Source organism: Oncorhynchus tshawytscha, linkage group LG08 (genome assembly GCF_018296145.1).
Source record: "Oncorhynchus tshawytscha isolate Ot180627B linkage group LG08, Otsh_v2.0, whole genome shotgun sequence".
Taxonomy (NCBI): domain Eukaryota; kingdom Metazoa; phylum Chordata; class Actinopteri; order Salmoniformes; family Salmonidae; genus Oncorhynchus; species Oncorhynchus tshawytscha.
In genome coordinates, this window is record NC_056436.1 from 65270461 (window position 1) to 65291768 (window position 21308).

General features: G+C 43.4%; 2 protein-coding genes across 12 annotated transcripts in view; one reads left to right on the top strand and one right to left on the bottom strand.

Moving 5' to 3' along the window:
• The window catches only part of LOC112256093 (bifunctional heparan sulfate N-deacetylase/N-sulfotransferase 1), a 91136-nt gene extending 79098 nt beyond the window's left edge, over positions 1-12038 (bottom strand). For 2 of the 3 annotated variants that reach the window (XM_024429077.2, XM_042325837.1), the window contains exon 1: positions 7548-7709. The gene's annotated coding sequence lies outside the window, so the exon portion shown is untranslated. Of the gene's footprint in view, positions 1-7547; positions 7710-11981 lie in introns of those variants that run through there. The other variant, XM_042325838.1, reaches the window with a different exon arrangement.
• A 52-nt stretch (positions 12039-12090) lies between these two features.
• On the top strand, positions 12091-21306 carry LOC112256090. 9 transcript variants are annotated; one of them, XR_006083916.1, is made up of 7 exons: positions 12091-12179; positions 15845-15898; positions 18153-18247; positions 19443-19599; positions 19796-19946; positions 20031-20461; positions 20987-21306. XR_006083916.1 is itself a non-coding variant. In XM_042325846.1 (6 exons), the coding sequence occupies exon 3, from the start codon at positions 18259-18261 to the stop codon at positions 19273-19275; it is 1017 nt and encodes a 338-aa protein (XP_042181780.1). In that variant the 5' UTR covers positions 12091-12179; positions 15845-15898; positions 18153-18258; the 3' UTR covers positions 19276-19599; positions 19796-19946; positions 20031-20461; positions 20987-21306. The 9 variants fall into 9 exon arrangements, 7 of the variants coding, with proteins under 7 accessions (XP_042181780.1, XP_042181779.1, XP_042181775.1 ...); XR_006083917.1 differs by lacking the exon at positions 18153-18247; XM_042325846.1 differs by having other exon boundaries at positions 18153-19599.
• The last annotated feature ends 2 nt before the right edge of the window (positions 21307-21308 follow it).

Sequence of the window (21308 nt, forward strand, 5' to 3'; positions counted from 1 at the left end):
GTTTGTGTGGACCAGACAAGACCCCATCCCTCAGTCAGTCCCAACACCCAAACAACCCCTGAATCTACTCCTACTGCCACGGGCAACCTGGGGCCTAAACACAGTGACCCAAAAACCCACTGAGTCTAGTCAGTCGTGTTGCCCCTGGTGTCATTTCAAACGAGAGACCCTATTTTAATTTACACTCCCCGACCAACCCCCATCCATCGTCCTGTCACCTGCAGCCTGCGGGGTCCACTTTGTGTATAGGTGACACAGCTGTGTGTGTGGTTGGGTACTGACCCCCTGCATGCCAACACCTGTCCCATAGACCCCCATGCCACCCAGGATGGGCAGACACACAGATGGACAGCAGGCGGGCAGACAGGGCAGCGGAGGGGCACAGTCCAAGCTGGCAGAGGAGCTGGGGGTCAAAGCCAATTCAATTCTCTCCATTCAGTTATTCAAAACAGAGAAAGACACGCTGTGGGGAATTGGCTATGGTCAATTTTGCAGTGGCCGATACACAACTCCCGACTTGGAAATTAAATGGAACTGACCCTAACCAACTCAGCACGTTCTCTAATTGTGTTTACTTGATAGCTACCTACACAAATAGCTAGCTAGAATAAAGTGTTAATAACAAGATAAAAATTCATTAAAAGACTTAAATGCAATACAAGTATCACTCCAGAGGCTACGAGGCTGATCTGTTTAGATGTGGGCGGTTAGCATGAGCATTAACACGCACACAGAGCACTGTGTTTACAGTTGGGCCACATGGAGCCGCTCAGCACCAGATGCCCTGCGGATGGAGCCGCTTGGACACCAGATGAGAGAGATAAGAGAGAGGAGAGAGCGAGAGAGACAGGAGAGAGAGACAGAGAGAGACAGGAGAGAGAGCGAGACAGAGAGAGCGAGAATGAGAGAGACAGGAGAGCGAGACAGAGAGAGCGAGAGAGACAGGAGAGAGAGAGAAAGAGAGATAGGAGAGAGAGACAGAGAGAGACACACAGAGAGTAGGAGAGACACAGAGAGAGAGAGAGTCACAGAGAGTGGAGAGAGAGAGAGAGACTGAGACAGAGAGACAGAGGAGAGAGAGACAGAGAGACAGAGAGGAGAGAGAGATAGAGAGAGAGAGAGATAAGACGAGAGGAGAGAGAAGAGACAGAGAGAGTAGAGAGACAGGGAGACTGAGCGAGAGGGAGAGAGAGAAATTAACCACAAACCATAGACAGATAGAGGTCATGGTGGTTTGTGTGTGGACAGCGCTACGGCTCTGACTGAGGCCTACTGGGTGTGAGTGTGTGAGGTATCAAAGTGCAGGCAGGGCCAAGTGGGTAAACAGAGAAGTGTCCCTTCCACCTGTCACACTTCATACCCCAACTGAGCTTTAATCCCCCACAACCATTATTCCTTAAACCCTGAATCTCAAACTCCCGTACCTACACACACACACACACAACAAGGCGCGCAGGCAGGTGCACGCACACACACACACACAATGACACACACACACGCACAATGATGGTACACACCCGCACACAAATAAATGGCTAAATTGATCCACAAAACATATTTTATTAGATCTGATAAGCGATAGCACTTATCATGAGGACACGATCATAGCATCCAGTGGTGAAGCAGTTCCCATTAACAGACTACACTGCTCTCTCTCGCCCACTCTAAAATGCCTTCATTAAGAGCTAGCGTAGCGCTGCTAGCACTGGAGTGCTTCCATGCTGTGTGACTGTAACCATGCCCCGAGGGCCCGCGCCAAACACGGAGGTGAAGTCCATTACCATCAAGCCAGCTTGTTTTAAACCACTAAATAAAACAGGCAACATTTTACATCTTTGAGTATAAATAACCTTTCGTAGCAGAGGAAGATAAAGAGAGAGAGAGACAGAGAGAGTAAGAGAGAAAGAGAGAAAACAGCAGTTCACTAGGGGTTTGAATGAAAGTCTCTGATATACACTACTAATAATCGGCCAGTCTACGTGGAACTCTCATCTCTATTATTATTCAGCTCTTCTTAGAGTCATGTGTATGAAAGGGCTTTTACATAGCCGTTTGTCACGGAAATGTACAGGACTTAGGCTAACCACAGCCATACACATACAGAGCTCGTGTAGATGGGCAAAACTGGTCCGAACTCTGTTTGAGATTTGGAGATGTAATCAGAGCTCTGTTGGCATCAGATAAAATGCAACTCAGAATCTTATTGGGAAACACTTTACATCAATTGCTGTTATACTTCTGTAATAACAATGTAATTAGCATCCTCTATGACATTGGGAAGATTTAGTGAAACTGTAAAGCAAGGCGAACCAGAAACAGGAGAAGGCAACGTATAGGTGAGCCATGAGAAGACCTAGCCCAGACATGTCTCCTATAACTTTAACTAGCAGGCCTACTGTTAATTTGGCAGGTCTCCTTGTCTCTTATAGGAAACTAGAGCTACATAGAGCTATAAAGAGGCCACCGTTCTCCTCTCACTTTCCCAGCCCTCACCATCCAATCATGTGTGATGTGGTGTAATGCTACACCCCATACCTCCATTATCCCTGGCTAGAGGAGTCTCTGGAATGTATCTGATTCCAGCCCAGGGGGTGAGCAGCACCTTGGAAACGCACCTCCACCTCCCCCCTCTCTCGCGCTCCCCTGCCCGCCTGAGCCCCCCTTCCAACTCCTAACTTTAAAACGAGCTGAATTCCTCCAGAGGCTCGACTGCCTAGTTATGATGTGTTTCTGGCGGCGTTGTGATTTCCGTCTGTCTGACGAGATGTGGACACACAGTGGGTTGTGGGTTTCAAGGCTATTCTGTTTCTGGGACTTCTCGTTTCTTCACTTCAGCCTCATTCACTCCCACTCCCAGTCTCCCACTGACTCCCAGTCTCCCACTGACTCCCAGTCTCCCACTGACTCCCAGTCTCCCACTGACTCCCAGTCTCCCACTGACTCCCAGTCTCCCACTGACTCCCAGTCTCCCACTGACTCCCAGTCTCCCTCCCACTGACTCCCAGTCTCCCACACTCCCAGTCTCCCACTCCCAGTCTCCCACTGACTCCCAGTCTCCCACTGACTCCCAGTCTCCCACTGACTCCCAGTCTCCCACTGACTCCCAGTCTCCCACTCCTAAATCAGCACCAGCCTGAGGGACATCCTACAGGGTCATCAACAGGTTGATCTCCCAGCTATATTATAAGAAACCCATGTATTGAACTTTCTGACCACAAATCCAATAATAAAAAAATCCCCAATGCAGCGTTTTTAAAAAATCTCAATATCAAATCATTTCTGGAAAACAATTAAGTACCTTACCGTGATTGTTTTCGATTCAAATGAAACAAAAATAGCTTTTTAGCTAAATGCAATGTGTCAAGCAACAACTGTCTGGGAGTTGTCTGAGAGAAAGGCCTAATTGGAGGAGCCTAATGTAACCTGAAAACTAGCTGTTATAGGCAGATAGGAGGGCAAACTCTCTTATTGGTCTATTAACTTAGACTGCCTGGTAGTCCAAAAAACCCACCCCACCAAACAAGCTGAAATTTCAGCTGGTCTTTTCAAACAACATAGTGTTGTAAAAAAACAGGATTTTTCCACTATCTCTTTAACCACTAAACATAGGCTAACCTTTTCACTAGTCTAACACACCAGCCGTCCTGGGAATCATTTCAAAGAATAATTCAATTCATTTGTAAAGCGCTTTTCACACACCCCATGCTACCTTAACACCGGCCCTATCTCCTAATCTTTGATTAAGAATAAATGACATACTGTGCTCAGGAAATCTTACAATATAGCCCAATTTCATCCTTCCTACCGTGAGTCATGACCATCTAATGATTACCGTCAAAAGGGGTTTACCTCATCTCCCTTCTCCTGAGAGAGAGTCATCATCACTACCGTGCACAGTAACTAAGCCTATATGGTATGTGTGTATGAGTCACTGGCCAGGATAATTCAGTGGGGGAATTATGACAGAGGAAAATCATTTCCCTGGGCCACTGGGGGAGAGGAGGCCGTGGCTAATCGTTCAGTAATATGATCTACTGCATACTGGCGGGTTCAGGCACAGGCACAGACAGACACACACACACACACACACACACACACATTCAGCTACATACGTTGTACTCACACACAAGGCCACACATAAACACACTGCCACGCACACACACGCAAACTTACACATACAAGTGGACACCCTCCTGACTGCCAAAAATCTGAATACCTTAATATCTTTTCTATTCAAAATAACTCAAGGTTACTATCTGGTGATTCACTAATACTGGTTCCTACTGTAGCAGTAGTAGTACTCTAGTACTGGTTACTACTGTAGTAGTAGTACTCTAATACTGGTTCCTACTGTAGTAGTAGTAGTACTCTAATACTGGTTCCTACTGTAGTAGTAGTAGTACTCTAATACTGGTTCCTACTGTAGTAGTAGTACTCCAATACTAGATTCTACTCTAGTAGTAGTATACTGATACTGGTTTCTACTGTAGTAGTAGCGGTAGTAGCAGTACACTAATACTGGTTTCTACTGTAGTAGTAAGAGTAGAGGTAGTACACTAATACTGTTTTTACTGTAGTAGTAGTAGTAGTAGTAGTAGTAATCTAATACTGTTTTTACTGTAGTAGTAGTAGTAATCTAATACTGGTTTCTACTGTAGTATTAGTTGTAGTACAATATTATTGGTTTCACTGTAGTAGTAGTAGCAATAGTAGAGTCGTACTCTAATACTTGTTTCTACTGTAGTAGTAGTATCCAATACTAGTTCCTACGGTAGTAGTAGTAGTACTCTAATACTGGTTCCTACGGTAGTATTAGTACTCTAATACTAGTTCCTATGGTGGTAGTAGTAATCAAATACTGGTTCCAACTGTAGTAGTAGTACTCTAATACTGGTTCCTACTGTAGTAGTAATACTCTAATTCTGGTTCCAACTGTAGTAGTAGTACTCTAATACTGGTTTCTACTGCAGTAGTAGTACTCCAATACTAGTTTCTACTGTAGTTGTAGTATACTGATACTGGTTTCTACTGTAGTACTAGCGGTAGTAGCAGTACACTAATACTGGTTTCTACTGTAGTAGTAAGAGTAGTTGTAGTACACTAACTGTTTTTACTGTAGTAGTAGTAGTAGTAGTAATATAATACTGGTTTCTACTGTAGTATTAGTTGTAGTACAATAATATTGGTTTCACTGTAGTAGTAGTAATAGTAGAGTCGAACTCTAATACTTGTTTCTACTGTAGTAGTAGTACACTAATACTGGTTTCTACTACAGTAGTATTACTCTAATACTGGTTTCTACTGTAGAAGTAACTGCTCTAATACAGGTTTCTACTATAGTAGTAGTGTTACTCTAATACTGATTTCTACTGTAGTAGTACTCTTACACTTCTACTGTAGTAGTACCACTGTCCAATGTGTTTACTTCTACAACACTCTCCCAGTTAGTGGCCTACTGAAAGCCAATCAGAATTGAATTAGACAGAGAGTAGAAAACTAAATTTCAAGAATGTCTTTTCAAAGACGTCCAATTTCAACATATTGGACAGTCAGCATTATTCTAATCTGAATAAATATTCTATATAAACATCTAAATAAATGCATTCCTTACATTCAATTGGCCAGAGTGTAGAGGACCAGCTCTAGTAGGGGGAGAAGTCATAGCATGACGGACTGAACGGAACAGCCAATGGATGGACTATGGGGGCAGGCAGTCCTGTACTGGGTAGAATGATAGGGTCAGGGGCCCTAATTCATTGGAAGTTTGCCTGGTTCCACTCTCATTCTATAGACTGGGTTCTGGATTGGCCCCCCACACACACTGAGCATGGCTTTGAAGGGCACTGACATGGAAAAATACAAGAACTGGCATGTTGTTGGGACTCTGTGGTTCCCATCAGCATAAACTATCCATGAATAACATGACATGCTATAGGTTAGACAGCAGCATGTTTATAACATGTTTATAACAACCTTACATAGCCAATATAACATCCCATTGGGATGAAGGAGCAGCAGCAGGCATCAGACATTCAGAACACCTGATCACAGAGGGCTTGGTAGTCAGAACTATCAGATGGAACACATAGCATAACCAGACAAACCGTTGGCACAGCTAGACAGAACACAAAAGCAAGTCTCAACATTTCACAATGGATTTAATCAAATTAATGCAATTTTGACTTGAGTTTTTATCCAATAAAATAGCCCTCCTGTTTCCCAACACAGGCTTTTTGGTGACAAGCTTTCTCCCAAAACATGTTCCAGGGTCGTTATCCACAACACGTCTCAGAGTATGGGAGCTGATCTAGGATCAGTACATACAATCATATTCATTCTCATTTAAAAGTCCAAACTGATGCAAGATCAGCATTCCTACTCTGAGACGCTTTGTGGTTAAGGGCCCTGGTCCTGCTTTCTTAAGCAAAGGCTGAGATTGAGAGAATAGATAGATTGCCGAACACAAAGACACAGCTAAATGAATAGTCTCCCTAACTTTCTCTCACACACAATATAAAACAAGACCCCAGGCTACAAATTTCAGGCAGGTCTAGACTGCCCCTGTTCCCGCCGAGGAGTCAAATGTTTATATACAGTATCTGATATAGCACGTCTCTATGTGAAAGCGGTCTGGCTGACTCAATAGGAAAATGTGTGCGTAACAACGTGTCGAAACATATGTGCATCGCCACCACCTCATGAAGGAGGTTATATAGCGTACAGCTAATCAAATATCGAATTTAGTGTGGATACTGTCGTTTACTATACAAGAAGCCTAAAAAGCAAAGAAATACCGTACTGCCTATTCTATTCACATCAGCCAGTCCTAGCGGAACATAAGCAACTTTCCACTGTCATGTGAAACGTTATTGAATCACAAATGAATTGATGGATGCAATCGGGAGGGGAAGAAACGTGTTTTCCAAGCAAACCTTTTTTTTTTATCCTTCTTTAGGTACAATAATATATAAATGTTCTCGCGTAATTCCACTACACATTGCAATAAATGAAGGCATAACACAGCAAGTTGTTTTCCCACGTCAGCAGTGTTTTCAGAATGTTTTTAAGCACACACTCCTCAGGCTACATAACAATAAAAAATACTATACAGTTAACGTTACATTGTATCCTACTGCGTCAGAAACAGCAACAATCAATAACTAGCCTGCTAACGATACTGCCATGCCATAAAGTTACAATAACAAGTTACTTTCTTTCTTGTTCGTGGTAAATTGTATCACGGGGTTTCGCTTGCTTGATGCAGACATTCCAACACCCCTACACATAATTCCAGGCAAAAAACTTCGACAAGAATTCACCAAAACGGTGGCCTTCCTATTGATTAGCCAAAAGCAGCTCTGGGATTCAACTCTTTCCCCGGGCTTCATTTTCGATCCAGGGGAAATTCAGGCCAAAACTGTGGCTGCATTTTCAATCTGCGCCAAGATACAAGCCAGTCGAGGCTAGTAATTGAACGACTGAGCAGCGTTCAGCTCGTCTTGACCAAAACATTTGCACCAGTAAAGGTTTTACTTCGCCACACTCACCTTCGAGGTCCGAGTGAAAGCCTAGAGACGATCTGGTAGAATGAATGTTTGGATTCAACCCAAGCTCACCCGGTGCTTACGTCTTGCTTTACCAGCGGCTCCGGTCTGCCGTTCTACTTCTTACAGACTTGTCTGATGGGAGAGAAATTTGAGAATGTCTCTCTTTTTGCAGAGCTATGCGGCTCTGCCCAACAATGGTCAACAGAGGGCGCCAGCACAGCATTGTCCATGAAGAGGCTAAAGTCTTTAATGGATAGTTAGTTCACGCAATTTACATATGAAACTCATCTTCTTGACAGCCAGTTCACGCAATATTTCAATTTGTTGATTTAGTACTAAAGATGAAAAATAGTTCATAAATAGTTTCTAACTGTTAATAATACATTGGTTGAAAATCTGTGATATTCATTCATTAAAGTACTGCTTGCCAAGTACTGAGATTATTATGGCGGCATTTAAATACCAATCACACAATTCAGACCATTGTCCCCCCCCCACTACTTTCAAGAGGCTCTCCAGACCAGTGAAGACCCCAACCCAGGAGGAATTCATCCAAAAACAACTCAATAGTCATCCGACTTTAGCCTAAGGTGTGCTCTTAAGGAGCGTTACTTCTCAAGGTGAAATGACTTAATATGTAATTTTCAGAGATAGCCTGTCTCTGGCAGCCAAAACAGACTAATACTCCATCTAAACTTGAATTGATTCTCAATTACAATAGGGTCCTAGAAACATAAATCCCTCTACTTTCATATCACATCAAAATAATGTGATATGTGTGTTTTAATCAGCTTCATCCCAGTTGCAGCCGACAGTATTTTTCAGTGACAACACGTTTCTGGCTGGCTTTTCCCCTTACACACAGGAGTTCGTAGCATGCTAGATAGCTGTTTAGCACAGGTGGTCCCTCTGTCTTCCATCTGTAATCTGTAAACACGCGCTGTAACATGGCGATATGGCCGGGAGAGAAGACTAACCCAACAAAGGTGTGTATCAATTTATCCTTTTGTTTCTTTAAAATTATTTCTTGCTGTTGTGAAAGATAAGGTTCCAAAACCGTACCACGAGCGATGCGTGTTCATGTTCAGACAGAGCGTCATGGCTATTAGCGAAACTCCCCTGTACAGAAGAAGCCTTCGTCCGATGACTCTTATGTGTAATGTAATGGGACTGAGAGTCATGGTCAAGGGCTAGGCAGACCTATGAACATGTCATCTGTAATAATAAGTACAAGTAGACTGCCATTTTAACCACACTTCATGTGGACTTGTGTTGCATATCTTTGTCAAGGTTGCTATGGACAACACCCCACTGACAGACTAAACCAAAAACAAACATACTGCGTGTATACAAGATTTACTGTGGACCACTTCAAATGGAGACTTGCAGTTGAAGGCTATGCAAATATATAGCTGGAAACATTGGCCGTTTCCATGGCTTCACCTTTTTTCTTTCTAAAACAGAGAGAGGCAAACAACAAGTGTCTGTGTCAAAGTCGATGTCTTATTCCAAACCCTGTTTACTTTCTCCCCCTCAGCAACTGATCTAGGATCAGCTCTTAATTCCTCAGTCCATACCACAACCACCATGAGCAAATACTAATATGACCCAAGATCAGTTGTTTGGGGAATGAAGTCACCACACACATCTGTCCTCTGACCTTGTGACACATACGGTCTGTGATTTGATTACAGAGGACCTAAACCTGGGACAAAGTCGTCCTTCAAAAAGCTTTTCCTGTTTGACACAGGGGGCAACACAGCTTTGCCTGTCTCACCCAGATCACATGAAAGGGGGAAACACAGCTTTGCCTGTCTCACCCAGATCACATGAAAGGGGGAAACACAGCTTTGCCTGTCTCACCCAGATCACATGAAAGGGGGAAACACAGCTTTGCCTGTCTCACCCAGATCACATGAAAGGGGAACACAGCTTTGCCTGTCTCACCCAGATCACATGAAAGGGGGAAACACAGCTTTGCCTGTCTCACCCAGATCACGTGAAAGGGGGAAACACAGCTTTGCCTGTCTCACCCAGATCACGTGAAAGGGGGAAACACAGCTTTGCCTGTCTCACCCAGATCACATGACAGGGGTCAACACAGTTTTGCCTGTCTCACCCAGGGCACATGACAGGGGGCAAGGGGGGTAACACCACACAACTCAGCCCAGGAAAGACAATGAAGTCAACTCTGAGTTACCTTTTATGTCCTTGTCTTGCCCCGATGAAGCAGACACAGTACTCACTCAATACGCTGTGTGTCCTGCGGCCTAATGGGCGAGAATCAGGCATTTAAACTCATCCCCCCTTCTCCTCATCAGCCCTGGCCACAGCCTGTGGCTACTCAATCAATAAACTGATGTAGTCTGATGAGCACATAATTAAAAACTTTATTGATGTTCTGACGGGAGGGACTGTGGCTGTCTGGCATGAGTCTGGACAGATGACCTCGAATTCACATGGATGTGGAGAGTACTGTGCCATGTGAAAACACAGGAGATTGCTGTACCAAATGACATGGGTGAGCGGGTTCACGGCAGGAGAGGACATGACTGCCTTTGTATGTACCACATCCAGGTTAGATCAAACAAGGTCTTCAACATAGAGGTTACCTACTCAAATCGGTTCAGAAAATTGATTTCAACAAATAAAAAAGGCCTATACTCTCTATGAGAAAGTTCACAATTTCATGAACTTCAAACAACCTACACTTCCGTTCAAAAGTTTGGGGTCATTAAAATAACATCAAATTGATCAGAAATACAGTGTAGAAATTGTTAATGTTGTAAATGACGAGTGTGGCTGGAAACGGCATATTTTTAATGGAATATCTACATAGGCGTACAAAGGCCCATTATCAGAAACCATCACTCCTGTGTTCCAATGGCACGTTGTGTTAGCTAATCCAAGTTTATAATTTTAAAAGGCTAATTGATCATTAGAAAACCCTTTTGCAATTATGTTAGCACAGCTGAAAACAGTTGTTCTGATTAAAGAAGCAATAAAACTGGCGTTATTTAGACTAGTTGAGTATCTGGAGCATCAGCATTTTTGGGTTCGATTACAGGCTCAAAATGGCTAGAAACAAAGCACTTTCTTCTGAAACTCGTCAGGCTATACTTGTTCCGAGAAATGAAGACTATTCAATGCAAGAAATTCAAGATCTCTTACAATGCTGTGTACTACTCACAGAACAGAACAGTGCAAAACAGTACCCGCAAAACACCAGTCTCAACGTCAACAGTGAAGAGGTGGCTCTGGGATGCTGGCCTTCTTGGCAGAGTTGCAAAGAAAAAGTCATATCTCAGACTGGACAATAAAAATAAAAGATTAAGATGGGGAAAAGAACAGACACTGGACAGAGGAACTCTGCCTAGAAGGCCAGCATCCCAGAGTCGCCTCTTCACTGTTGGAGTTGAGACTGTTTTTTTGCGGGTACTATTTAATGAAGCTGCAAGTTGAGGACTTGTGAGGTGTCTGTTTCTCAAACTAGACAATAATGTACTTGCCCTCTTGCTCAGCTGTGCACCGGGGCCTCCCACTCTTTTTATTCTGGTTAAAGCCAGTTTGCTCTGTTCTGTGAGTAATACACAGCGTTGCATGAGATCTTCAGTTTCTTGGCAATTTCACATCTGGAATAGCCTTCATTTCTCAGAACAAGAAAAGACTGGCCATTTTGAGCATGTACTCGAACCCACAAATGCTGATGCTCCAGATACTCAACTAGTCTAAAGTTTTATTGCTTCATTAATCAGAACAACAGTTCAGCTGTGCTAACATAATTGCAAAAGCGTTTTCTAATGATCAATTAGCCTTTTAAGATGATAAACGTGGATTAGCTTACACAACGTACCATTCGAACACAAGAGTGATGGTTGCTGATAACGGTACGCCTATGTAGACATTCCATTAAAAATCTGCCCGTTTCCAGCTACAATCGTTATTTACAACATTAACAATGTCTACACTGTATTTCGGATCAATTTGATGTTATTTTAATGGACAAAAAATGTGCTTTTCTTTAAAAAACAAGGACATTTCTAAGTGACCCCAAACTTATGAACGGTAGTGTATTTCTGGCTGGGACTGTAATGGAGTTGACCCCCAGGTCTGTCCCAGCCCAACCTCCTGCCTTTGTCAAGGTAAGTGTGGCACTGTCAAGCACACGGCTCCAGCCCTATTCTAATCCCTGTCTGTGGTTTCTCAGCAGAGAGCCTCCTCCACAACCTTAAATACATATTAGGGGATTAGGCCTCCATTAGTGTTGATCCCTAATCTGAAACATCCTCCAACCACCTCTCCAATGTTCTAATTAAGGTTTTCCACCCCGGCTCACAAGGCCCTGCTGCAAATAGCATGATGCAGAGTAAACCATCACATACTAGTTAAGGCAAGAGGTTTGATCAGAATAAATACACACACATGCAAACTCACAGGCACTTCTTCAATTCATTTCAGATGTCCATTAATAAAGTTGCATAATGATTAATGAGTGTCGTACAAGGCTTTGTGTTGCATTGTGGGATGTGACTTTATTTTCGTGGCGTTGCATGCGCAGTGGGGTTGTTTTTCCCCCCTACAACAAGTAAAAATGGCGACATCCTTAAGAGCTAACATAATAGGGAAAACGCGGTACGTTTTAAATCGTTGAGTATGTTAACCTGGAAAATGATGGTACATTAATGTATAAACTAAAGGCGTAATTAATTTCAGTATGCCAGTACTTCGATATGTGGATGATGATTTGTTAGCAAAGGCTAGCTAGCAAACGTTAGTATTTCAACAGAAAAAATATACACTTAATGTAGAAGTTTTGCACAGATCCATAAGTTGTGTGCATGCAGTTGACTAACTAAGTTACCTCCACAGTCAAGCTTTTAAATGTTTTGATTTGTATGTAACCTTTTAGTTAAGCTTATGCATGCATAGATGGCAAATTAGCACAGGTGTCAGCCAGTCTTGCTTCTGTAAACTTTAGGGATGCAGGAACAATCGGTACAGTTCCATATCGTATTGTATCGTTTGGTTAATATCGCAATATTATTTTAGCCCTAGTTGACTGTACCTGGACCAAAACTCCAGTATCCCCCCCCCCCCTGCATAGATTGTGATACATATTATTTTTAAATAGGGAGCCAATTTGTTTTCTGTACCTTTTATTTCTATAACTAATCGAAGCTGGTTTCTCATGGCTCTCTCTTGTCCCTCTGCAGCATACATACAGTGAGAAATATGTTTGGAACATCAAATCGCAATAAAATCACAGTATCGAATCTCATAAACAACTGTGAGAATTGCAATACATAGGTGCTGATTGGCAAAGTATCGTGAGAACATCGTATGGTGAGGTCCATGGCAATTCCCAGCCCTATTTAACAAGCGATGTAACGTGGAGATATGGCCGTGTGGGAACCCTAGCCCTATAAAGATGTAGTAATTTACCGTTTAAAAAATATATATTTATTGCTTTTATGAAAGATAAGTTCCTTATTTTTCCCAAAGCAATTAGCTTTTATGAATGGGGTATGTTTGGCTTTGTAAAGATCCTTAACTTGGTGAAACTTCCTCAATTCCCAATTTGGAAGACAAGCAATGTCCATGTCTAGTTTCAGGGGGTTCGTTTAAGGAATAAGGGACGGGGGGATGTGGAATATGGACAATATATGCTGTTCTTAAGCAGGACGCAACTCTGAGTACCTGGGTACAGCCCTTAGCCGTGGTATATTGGCCATATACCACAAACCCCAAAGGTGCCTTATTGCTATTATAAACCGGTTACCAACGTAATTACAAGAGTCAAAATATCACGACTTCCCCAGAAGTTGGCTCCTCTCCTTGTTCGGGCGACGATCGACCTCACCGGCTTTCTAGCCATCGCCGTTCCATTTTTCATATTCCCATTTATTTTGTCTTGTTCCATACGCACCTGGTTTTTATTCCTTAATCACACTGAATTTATTTAGTCCTCTGTTCCCCTCCATGTCTTTGTGTGAAATTGTTTTGATGTTATGTGGGTATTGTTACATGCCAGACTTTTGTTTATGTTATGCGTTTTGGGCACATTTTATGTACTTATGTGCTTTTGTTTGGACCGGAATAAAAAGTGTGCCTGCTCTCCTGAAATCTGCTCTCCTACACCTGACTTCGCCTCCAGTACACACCCTTAACACAAAATATAAATATTTTTTTCATACTATGGTATATGTTCTGATATGCCATGGCTTTCAGCCAATCAGAATTCAGGGCTCGAACCACCCAGTTTATAATTGAATATATAAACTGGCTAGTTTGGGTCCTGGATGCTGATTAGCTGAAAGCTGTGGTATATCAGACAATCTACCACAGGTATGATGCAAAACTAATTGTTTACTGTTCTAATTACTTTGGTAACCTGTTTGTAATAGCAAAATGACACCTCAGGGGTTTGTGGTATATGGCCAATTTACCATGGCTAATGGCGTGACACAACAGAGTATACCATACCTCCTCGGGCCTTATTGCTTAATTAGAAAATGCTCTGTTATGACATTCATTTTTTACTCAATGAAGTAATCCAACAATGTGTACAACTCCATCTTGTCTACTTCAAATCTTCTCTCATTGATGGTTGTCACGAGTTACCACCAGGGGTGAAAGGAGATTTTAATTTCTTCCTGCTACGGGACCTCCTATGTGTGCATGCACCAAAAATGTTTCTGAGCCTAATCATAGAATGGTGTTATATAATCCATATTAATTCAATAAGATCTCTGTGGGCCTGGTCGTAAACATTTGTCATTTCACTTTTAAAATGTTTGACCTTTTATTGTGGCATAAACACAACCAGTCATGATGTTTTCATCTGATTGTCAAACTCACTTTAAAGGGCTCCTTTACTAGGCTACCTGCACACCTTCATCCACTTGCAACATATTTCCAGCCTCCAAAAACTGGTGAATGGAAAGAGACATCTGTGACACAAAACACCAAAAAGTGCCATGACATTTGGTGGTTGTCATTAGGCCAGAATTAATGCGACCTCTGCTGTCTGTGCGCCTCTAGGTATCAGGCCCTTATCTCCTTGGCAAAATGTCAGTGTTCTCGTCGAACCACATTGTAGGCTAAACCACCCGTTTTCAAGTCCATTCGCACATTCTTCATGTCTCACATGCAGTAAAGATAAATAATGGAGTTATAGCCTACAGTTTTCTTGATATTTTGTTGTATTTATTATGATGGGCTCATGTTTTACCGGTACGGTGTACCCCCCGCTATTGTGGTTGCCACAAAGTAATAATTGGCTATAATGTAAAAATTCATAACAATTCGTTTTGGTCTTAATAAAAGGTTAGGCATGATGTTTGCATTGTACTTAGGGTTAGGTTTAAAATCAGATTTTAAGAAGATAAATTGTAAAAAAAATATTTAAAAAATAATAAACTAGTTGGGGGTTAGCCATAATTTTGACTGTGGCGGTGGTAACTAGTTTTCCCTCATATTTGCGTATGTTGTAGCTTAGACCCTAGTCTGACGTTTTTGTGTTGTGCCACCATTGGATGACACACAACATGCTCTTGTCAGGTTGCACAGATAGTATTCTGTGTTGACTTAGGAGGATGTTCCTCTCTTTTCCCAACTACTTGTCCCTGTCCCTGTGCCTCCAGTTCCCATATGGGCCCTGTCTGGCCCGCACACAATGCATTTGTAAAGTATTCAGACCCCTTCACTTTTTCCACATTTTGTTACATTACAGGCTTATACTAAAATGGATTAGATTGTTTTTTTCCCCTCATCAATCTACTCACAATACACCATAATGACAAAGCAAAAACAAATTATTTTTTTTGCAAATTTATGAAAAAAACTAATAAATTATCACATTTACATTCAGTACCACTCAAAAGTTTGGACACACCTACTCATTCCAGGATTTTTCTTTATTTGGACTATTTCTTACATTGTAGAATAATAGTGAAGACATCATGATGAAATAACACAAAATATATTTTATGTCTGAGATTCTTCTAAGTAGCCAAACCAGATGGGATGGCACATTTAGGCTTTCTGGTGAGGTGGTTGATATTGAAGACCTGAAGGTTAGTAGTTGGACTGAGACCAACTTCCTACAAATGGTAGAGTAGGCGCTATTAAGGCGCTTCACCAATCACAGGGCCAGAGTACACACAGTAAGGGTTACGTAAAGAGAGGTGTGGCTTGTGCCCAGAGAAACCACCAGAGGATGTTACAATGATAAAATGGTATTGCTGCGTGCTGGTTGCAATTATGTTTTACTCAACCTGCATATCTTCCTTCTCCAGGATTTCTCAATTCTGCGTCGGACATGTTTGGGGGAAAATCCATACATCCGCATAGTAAGTAGTCTTGATTTGGCAAAATATTTTAGCTGCTAGTTTGCATCTGTCATTTATACTGAACTAAAATATAAACGCAACATGTGAAGTGTTGGTCCCATGTTTCACGAGCTGAAATAAAAGATCACAGAAATATTCCATACTCACAAAAAGCTTTTCTCTCAAATTGTGTGCAAATTTGTTTACATCCCTGTTAGTGAGAATATCTCCTTTGCCAAGATAATCCATCCAAGTGACAGATTAAACAGCATGATCATTACACAGCGCACCTTGTGCTGGGGACAGTAAGAGACCACTCTAAAATGTGCAGTTTTGTCACAACACAATGCCACAGATGCCTTAACTTTTGAGGGAGCGTGCAATTGACATGCTGACTGCAGGAATGTCCACCAGACCTCCACATCGAGTTTCTTCACCTGCAGGATCTTCGGAGACCAGCCAACCGGACAGCTGATGAAACTGGGTTTGCACAACCTAAGAATTTCTGTACAAACTGTCAGAAATTGTCTCAGGGAAGCTCATCTGCATGCTCGTCGTCCCCACCAGGGTCTTGACCTGACTGCAGTTTGACGTCGTGACTGACTTCAGTGGGTAAATGCTCGCCTTCGATGGCCACTGGCATGCTTGAGTGTGCTCTTCATAGATTAATCATGGTTTCAACTGTACCGGGCAGATGGCAGACAGCATGTATGGCGTTGTGTGGGCGAGCGTTTTGCTGATGTCAAAGTTGTGAACAGAGTGCCCCGTGGTGTCTGTGGGATTATGGTATGGACAGGCATACGTTACAGACAACGAACACAATTGCATTTTATCGATGGCAATTTGAATGCACAGAGATACCGTGGCAAGATCCTGAGGCCCATTGCCGAGCCGTGCATCTGCCACCAACACTTCATGTTTCAGCATGATAATGCACAACCCCAAGTCGCAAGGATCTGTACACAAATAATGTCACTTTAATAATGTTTACATTTCCTACATTGCTCATCTCATGTACAGTGAGGGAAAAAAGTTTTTGGTCCCCTGCTGATTTTATATGTTTTCCCACTGATAAAGAAATTATCCGTCTATAATTTTAATGGTATGTTTATTTGAACAGTGAGAGACTGAATAACAATAATAAAAAATCCAGAAAAAGCAATCAATCAATCAAATTCCAAACTCTCCACCATGGCCAAGACCAAAGAGCTCTCTAAGGATGTCACGTACAAGATTGTAGACTTACACAAGGCTGGAATGGGCTACAAGACCATCGCCAAGCAGCTTGGTGAGAAGGTGACAACAGTTGGTGCGATTATTCGCAAATGGAAGAAACACAAAAGAACTGTCAATCTCACCTTGTGGAGTTGCAATGATCATGAGAACGGTGAGGAATCAGCCCAAGGCAACAAAGGTGTGGCTCAAAAAGAAGCACATTAAGTTCCTGGAGTGGCCTAGCCAGTCTCCAGACCTTATTCCCATAGAAAATCTGTGGAGGGAGCTGAAGGTTCGAGATGCCAAACGTCAGCCTCGAAACCTTAATGACTTGGAGAAGATCTGCAAAGGGGAGTGGGACAAAATCCCTCCTGAGATGTGTGCAAACCTGGTGGCTAACTACAAGAAACGTCTGACCTCTGTGATTGCCAACAAGGGTTTTGCCACCAAGTACTAAGTCATGTTTTGCAGAGGGGTCAAATACTTATTTCCCTCATTAAAAAGCAAATCAATTTATATTGTTTTTGACATGCGTTTTTCTGGATTTTGTTGTTGTTATTCTGTCTCTCACTGTTCAAATAAACCTACCATTAAAATTATAGACTAATCATTTCTTTGTCAGTGGGCAAACGTACAAAATCAGCAGGGGATCAAATACTTTTTTCCCTCACTGTATATACTGTATTTTAAACCATCTATTGCATCTTGCCTATGCCGCACAGCCATCGCGCATCCCTATATTTATATGTACATATTCTTATTCCATCTCCTTATATTGTGTGTGTGTATAAGGGAGTTGTTGTGAATTTTTGTTAGATATTACTGCCCTGTCGGAACGAGAAGCACAAGCATTTCGCTACACTCGCATTAACATCTGCTAACCATGTGTATGTGACTTTTTATTTGTTAAGGTATCTGTGACGAAGAGGTGCATCTGTATCCCAGTCATGTGGAATGCATATATTACTGCCTAATTAATATATTTCAATCGACTGATTTTCTTATATGAACTCTAAATCAGTAAAATCTTTGAAATTGTTCTGTTTATATTTTTGTTCAGTGTATGATTCAAGAGAAGTGACTGGCCTGGTATTAGGAGTGTGCTTCACTTGGATCCTGTTTGGTTTATATCAAGCTTCAGAAGCCTGGAGTATGGTACGTCACTGATGTCTTACCTGGAGTATGGTACGTCACTGATGTCTTACCTGGAGTATGGTACGTCACTGATGTCTCACCTGGAGTATGGTACGTCACTGATGTCTCACCTGGAGTATGGTACGTCACTGATGTCTCACCTGGAGTATGGTACGTCACTGATGTCTTACCTGGAGTATGGTACGTCACTGATGTCTCACCTGGAGTATGGTACGTCACTGATGTCAGACCTGGGGTATGGTACGTCACTGATGTCAGACCTGGGGTATGGTACGTCACTGATGTCAGACCTGGGGTATGGTACGTCACTGATGTCAGACCTGGGGTATGGTACGTCACTGATGTCAGACCTGGGGTATGGTACGTCACTGATGTCTCACCTGGAGTATGGTACGTCACTGATGTCTCACCTGGAGTATGGTACGTCACTGATGTCAGACCTGGGGTATGGTACGTCACTGATGTCAGACCTGGGGTATGGTACGTCACTGATGTCTCACCTGGAGTATGGTACGTCACTGATGTCTCACCTGGAGTATGGTACGTCACTGATGTCTCACCTGGAGTATGGTACGTCACTGATGTCTCACCTGGAGTATGGTACGTCACTGATGTCAGACCTGGGGTATGGTACGTCACTGATGTCAGACCTGGGGTATGGTACGTCACTGATGTCTCACCTGGAGTATGGTACGTCACTGATGTCTCACCTGGAGTATGGTACGTCACTGATGTCAGACCTGGGGTATGGTACGTCACTGATGTCTCACCTGGAGTATGGTACGTCACTGATGTCTCACCTGGAGTATGGTAAGTCACTGATGTCAGACCTGGGGTATGGTACGTCACTGATGTCTTACCTGGAGTATGGTATGTCACTGATGTCAGACCTGGAGTATGGTACCTCACTGATGTCTTACCTGCACCACCTTACTACCTGTTTAAGCCACGGCTACTTTGTATTGACTAGAGCTGCCTGTAGAAGTACCAAATCAAAGGTTTTAAGACACCGGGCTGGACATCAATGATGACGTGCCGAAGTCAGACGTAAACAAGGAGCACTACAAACAATATGGAGAGAGACGTATGGAGGGGGAGAGGAGGCTGCAGCCCTGTTATTTCTGTGATCACATATTCAACAGCCAGTGTTTTCCCCTGTTACCGCCCTCATCTCCCCAACTCCCTGTGCCCCCAGATAGGGAACTCTGACAGGACACGGCCGGAGGGTCTCCTGGGTAAGGCCCCCTGCTCCAGTGAGATGCTGCTGAAGCTGGCCCTATTACAAGAGGAATAGACCCCACATCTGCTCCTTCTGGGTGAAGGGAGAGTGCAAGAGAGGAGTGTCCCTACAGGTGAGAATGCCATTAAACGATAGCTCTATCTCTTGTCTTGTTTATACAGTCCAATGACTAAATACAGCCCTGGCTACCTCCTGTCTGAATGACTTGTAATGATGCTGAAATTTCACTTGGTGGTGCTGTTGAGCAATAAATCTCCTGCATTGACTGGGGACAACTCTCCTCCTTCCTGCTTTCTCTTCAACCCCAGGCACGAGAGGCCCACAGACCCAGACGATCCCCTGGCAGACTAGAACATTATGGACCGTTACTATGGTATCAATGACCCTGTGGCTGACAAGCTGCTGAAACGAGCCTCCTCCATGCCCCAACTGGATACGCCCGAGGATACCATACTCGATGTAGGGGGCTTCCGAAATATCCAACAAGGATATTTGGGGCAGTTTCAACGATCTGTGACAGATGGTTGTGGTGTGCTCCTACAGGAATCGCTTCTACCAGATTGGGGAGATCTGGACCACCACCATCATCCAGAAGCAGCAGTGTGCCTTCATCCTGTTTGCCACATGGCAGGCCGCTGAGCTCGCCGCTTAGAAGTCCTTCAACAAGCTCATTATCAACCATGGACGCAGGCTTACCGTCAAGTGGGGCAGGTAAGAGATCAAGAGGAGAGGAACAGAAAGTACTGCATGTCCCTCCTTTCTAACCAGATGGGGACAACCCTGTAGATGGGGCAGAGTGTAAGACTTGTTGACTTATTGGGTATTTGGGCTCCATGTGACAGTCTACCTAGTAATCCTGTACTGCAATGAGTTGTGACTAGCCAGGTCCCAGGCAGCCAGAGGAAAGGAGGCCATCAAGGACAGGGACAGTGAGATGGGAACCAAACTGGACCCTGTACCAGGACTGCCTGGAGGTGAATGTCTGATGTCTGGGATGCATTGAGATGGTGTGTGTGTGTGTGTGTGTGTGTGTGTGTGTGTGTGTGTGTGTGTGTGTGAGCCTGTGTGTGTGTGTGAGCCTGTGTATGTGTGAGCCTGTGTATGTGCGTGCAAGCCTAAGTCTGACCGTCTTCTCTCTCCCAACTGCTCTACTAACTACTTCAACCTGGAGCCTGTTACCTCTCCTAATGTCATGAACCTCTCCCGGTACCTCTCCTAATGTCATGAACCTCTCCCTACCTCCCGGTACCTCTCCTAATGTCATGAACCTCTCCCTACCTCCCGGTACCTCTCCTAATGTCATTAACATCTCCTTGCCCCCCAGTACCTCTCCTAATGTCGTGAACAACTCCTTACCCCCCACTACCTCCAGGTACCAGTCTCTCCTTTGTCCTGTGATGGTTAGGGGAAACTGCTGGCTATACTTGTGCTATATCACTGAGCTACCTCTATGTTGACCCTGCTGTGATTCTGTTGTGCGTATTTCTTCTCCCCTTCAGGTTTTGGTGGTCCTATGTTTCACATGGGTTCCATGGGTCCCCCTCTTCCCCCTTCATGGGTATGAGATCCCCAGGACACATCCACTACCCTTCCCACGATCTCCAGCGCATGGGAGCCCACGCTGCCCGCCACGACGACTAGTTGCCACGTCGGTACTTCGCTATGCCAAACAGCTCTGTGGTCGAGAGAATTGCTCTGGGTAGACGTTTCTCTTAGGTACAGATCTAGGATCAGCTTACCTTCCCCCAATCCTCGCCATAGTTATTAGGGGGAAAAACACAGAACTGACCTGGGATCTGCTTCTAGGGGCAACGTCATCAT

What these genes read in the sequence shown, in the direction of transcription:
- LOC112256090 (XM_042325840.1), top strand. Translation starts at nt 15,774, where the DNA reads ATGATAAAATGGTATTGCTGCGTGCTGGTTGCAATTATGTTTTACTCA. An exon ending in AAAATCCATACATCCGCATA is followed by an intron (nt 15,899 to 18,227) that starts GTAAGTAGTCTT and finishes GTTTATATCAAG; the next exon opens with CTTCAGAAGCCTGGAGTATG.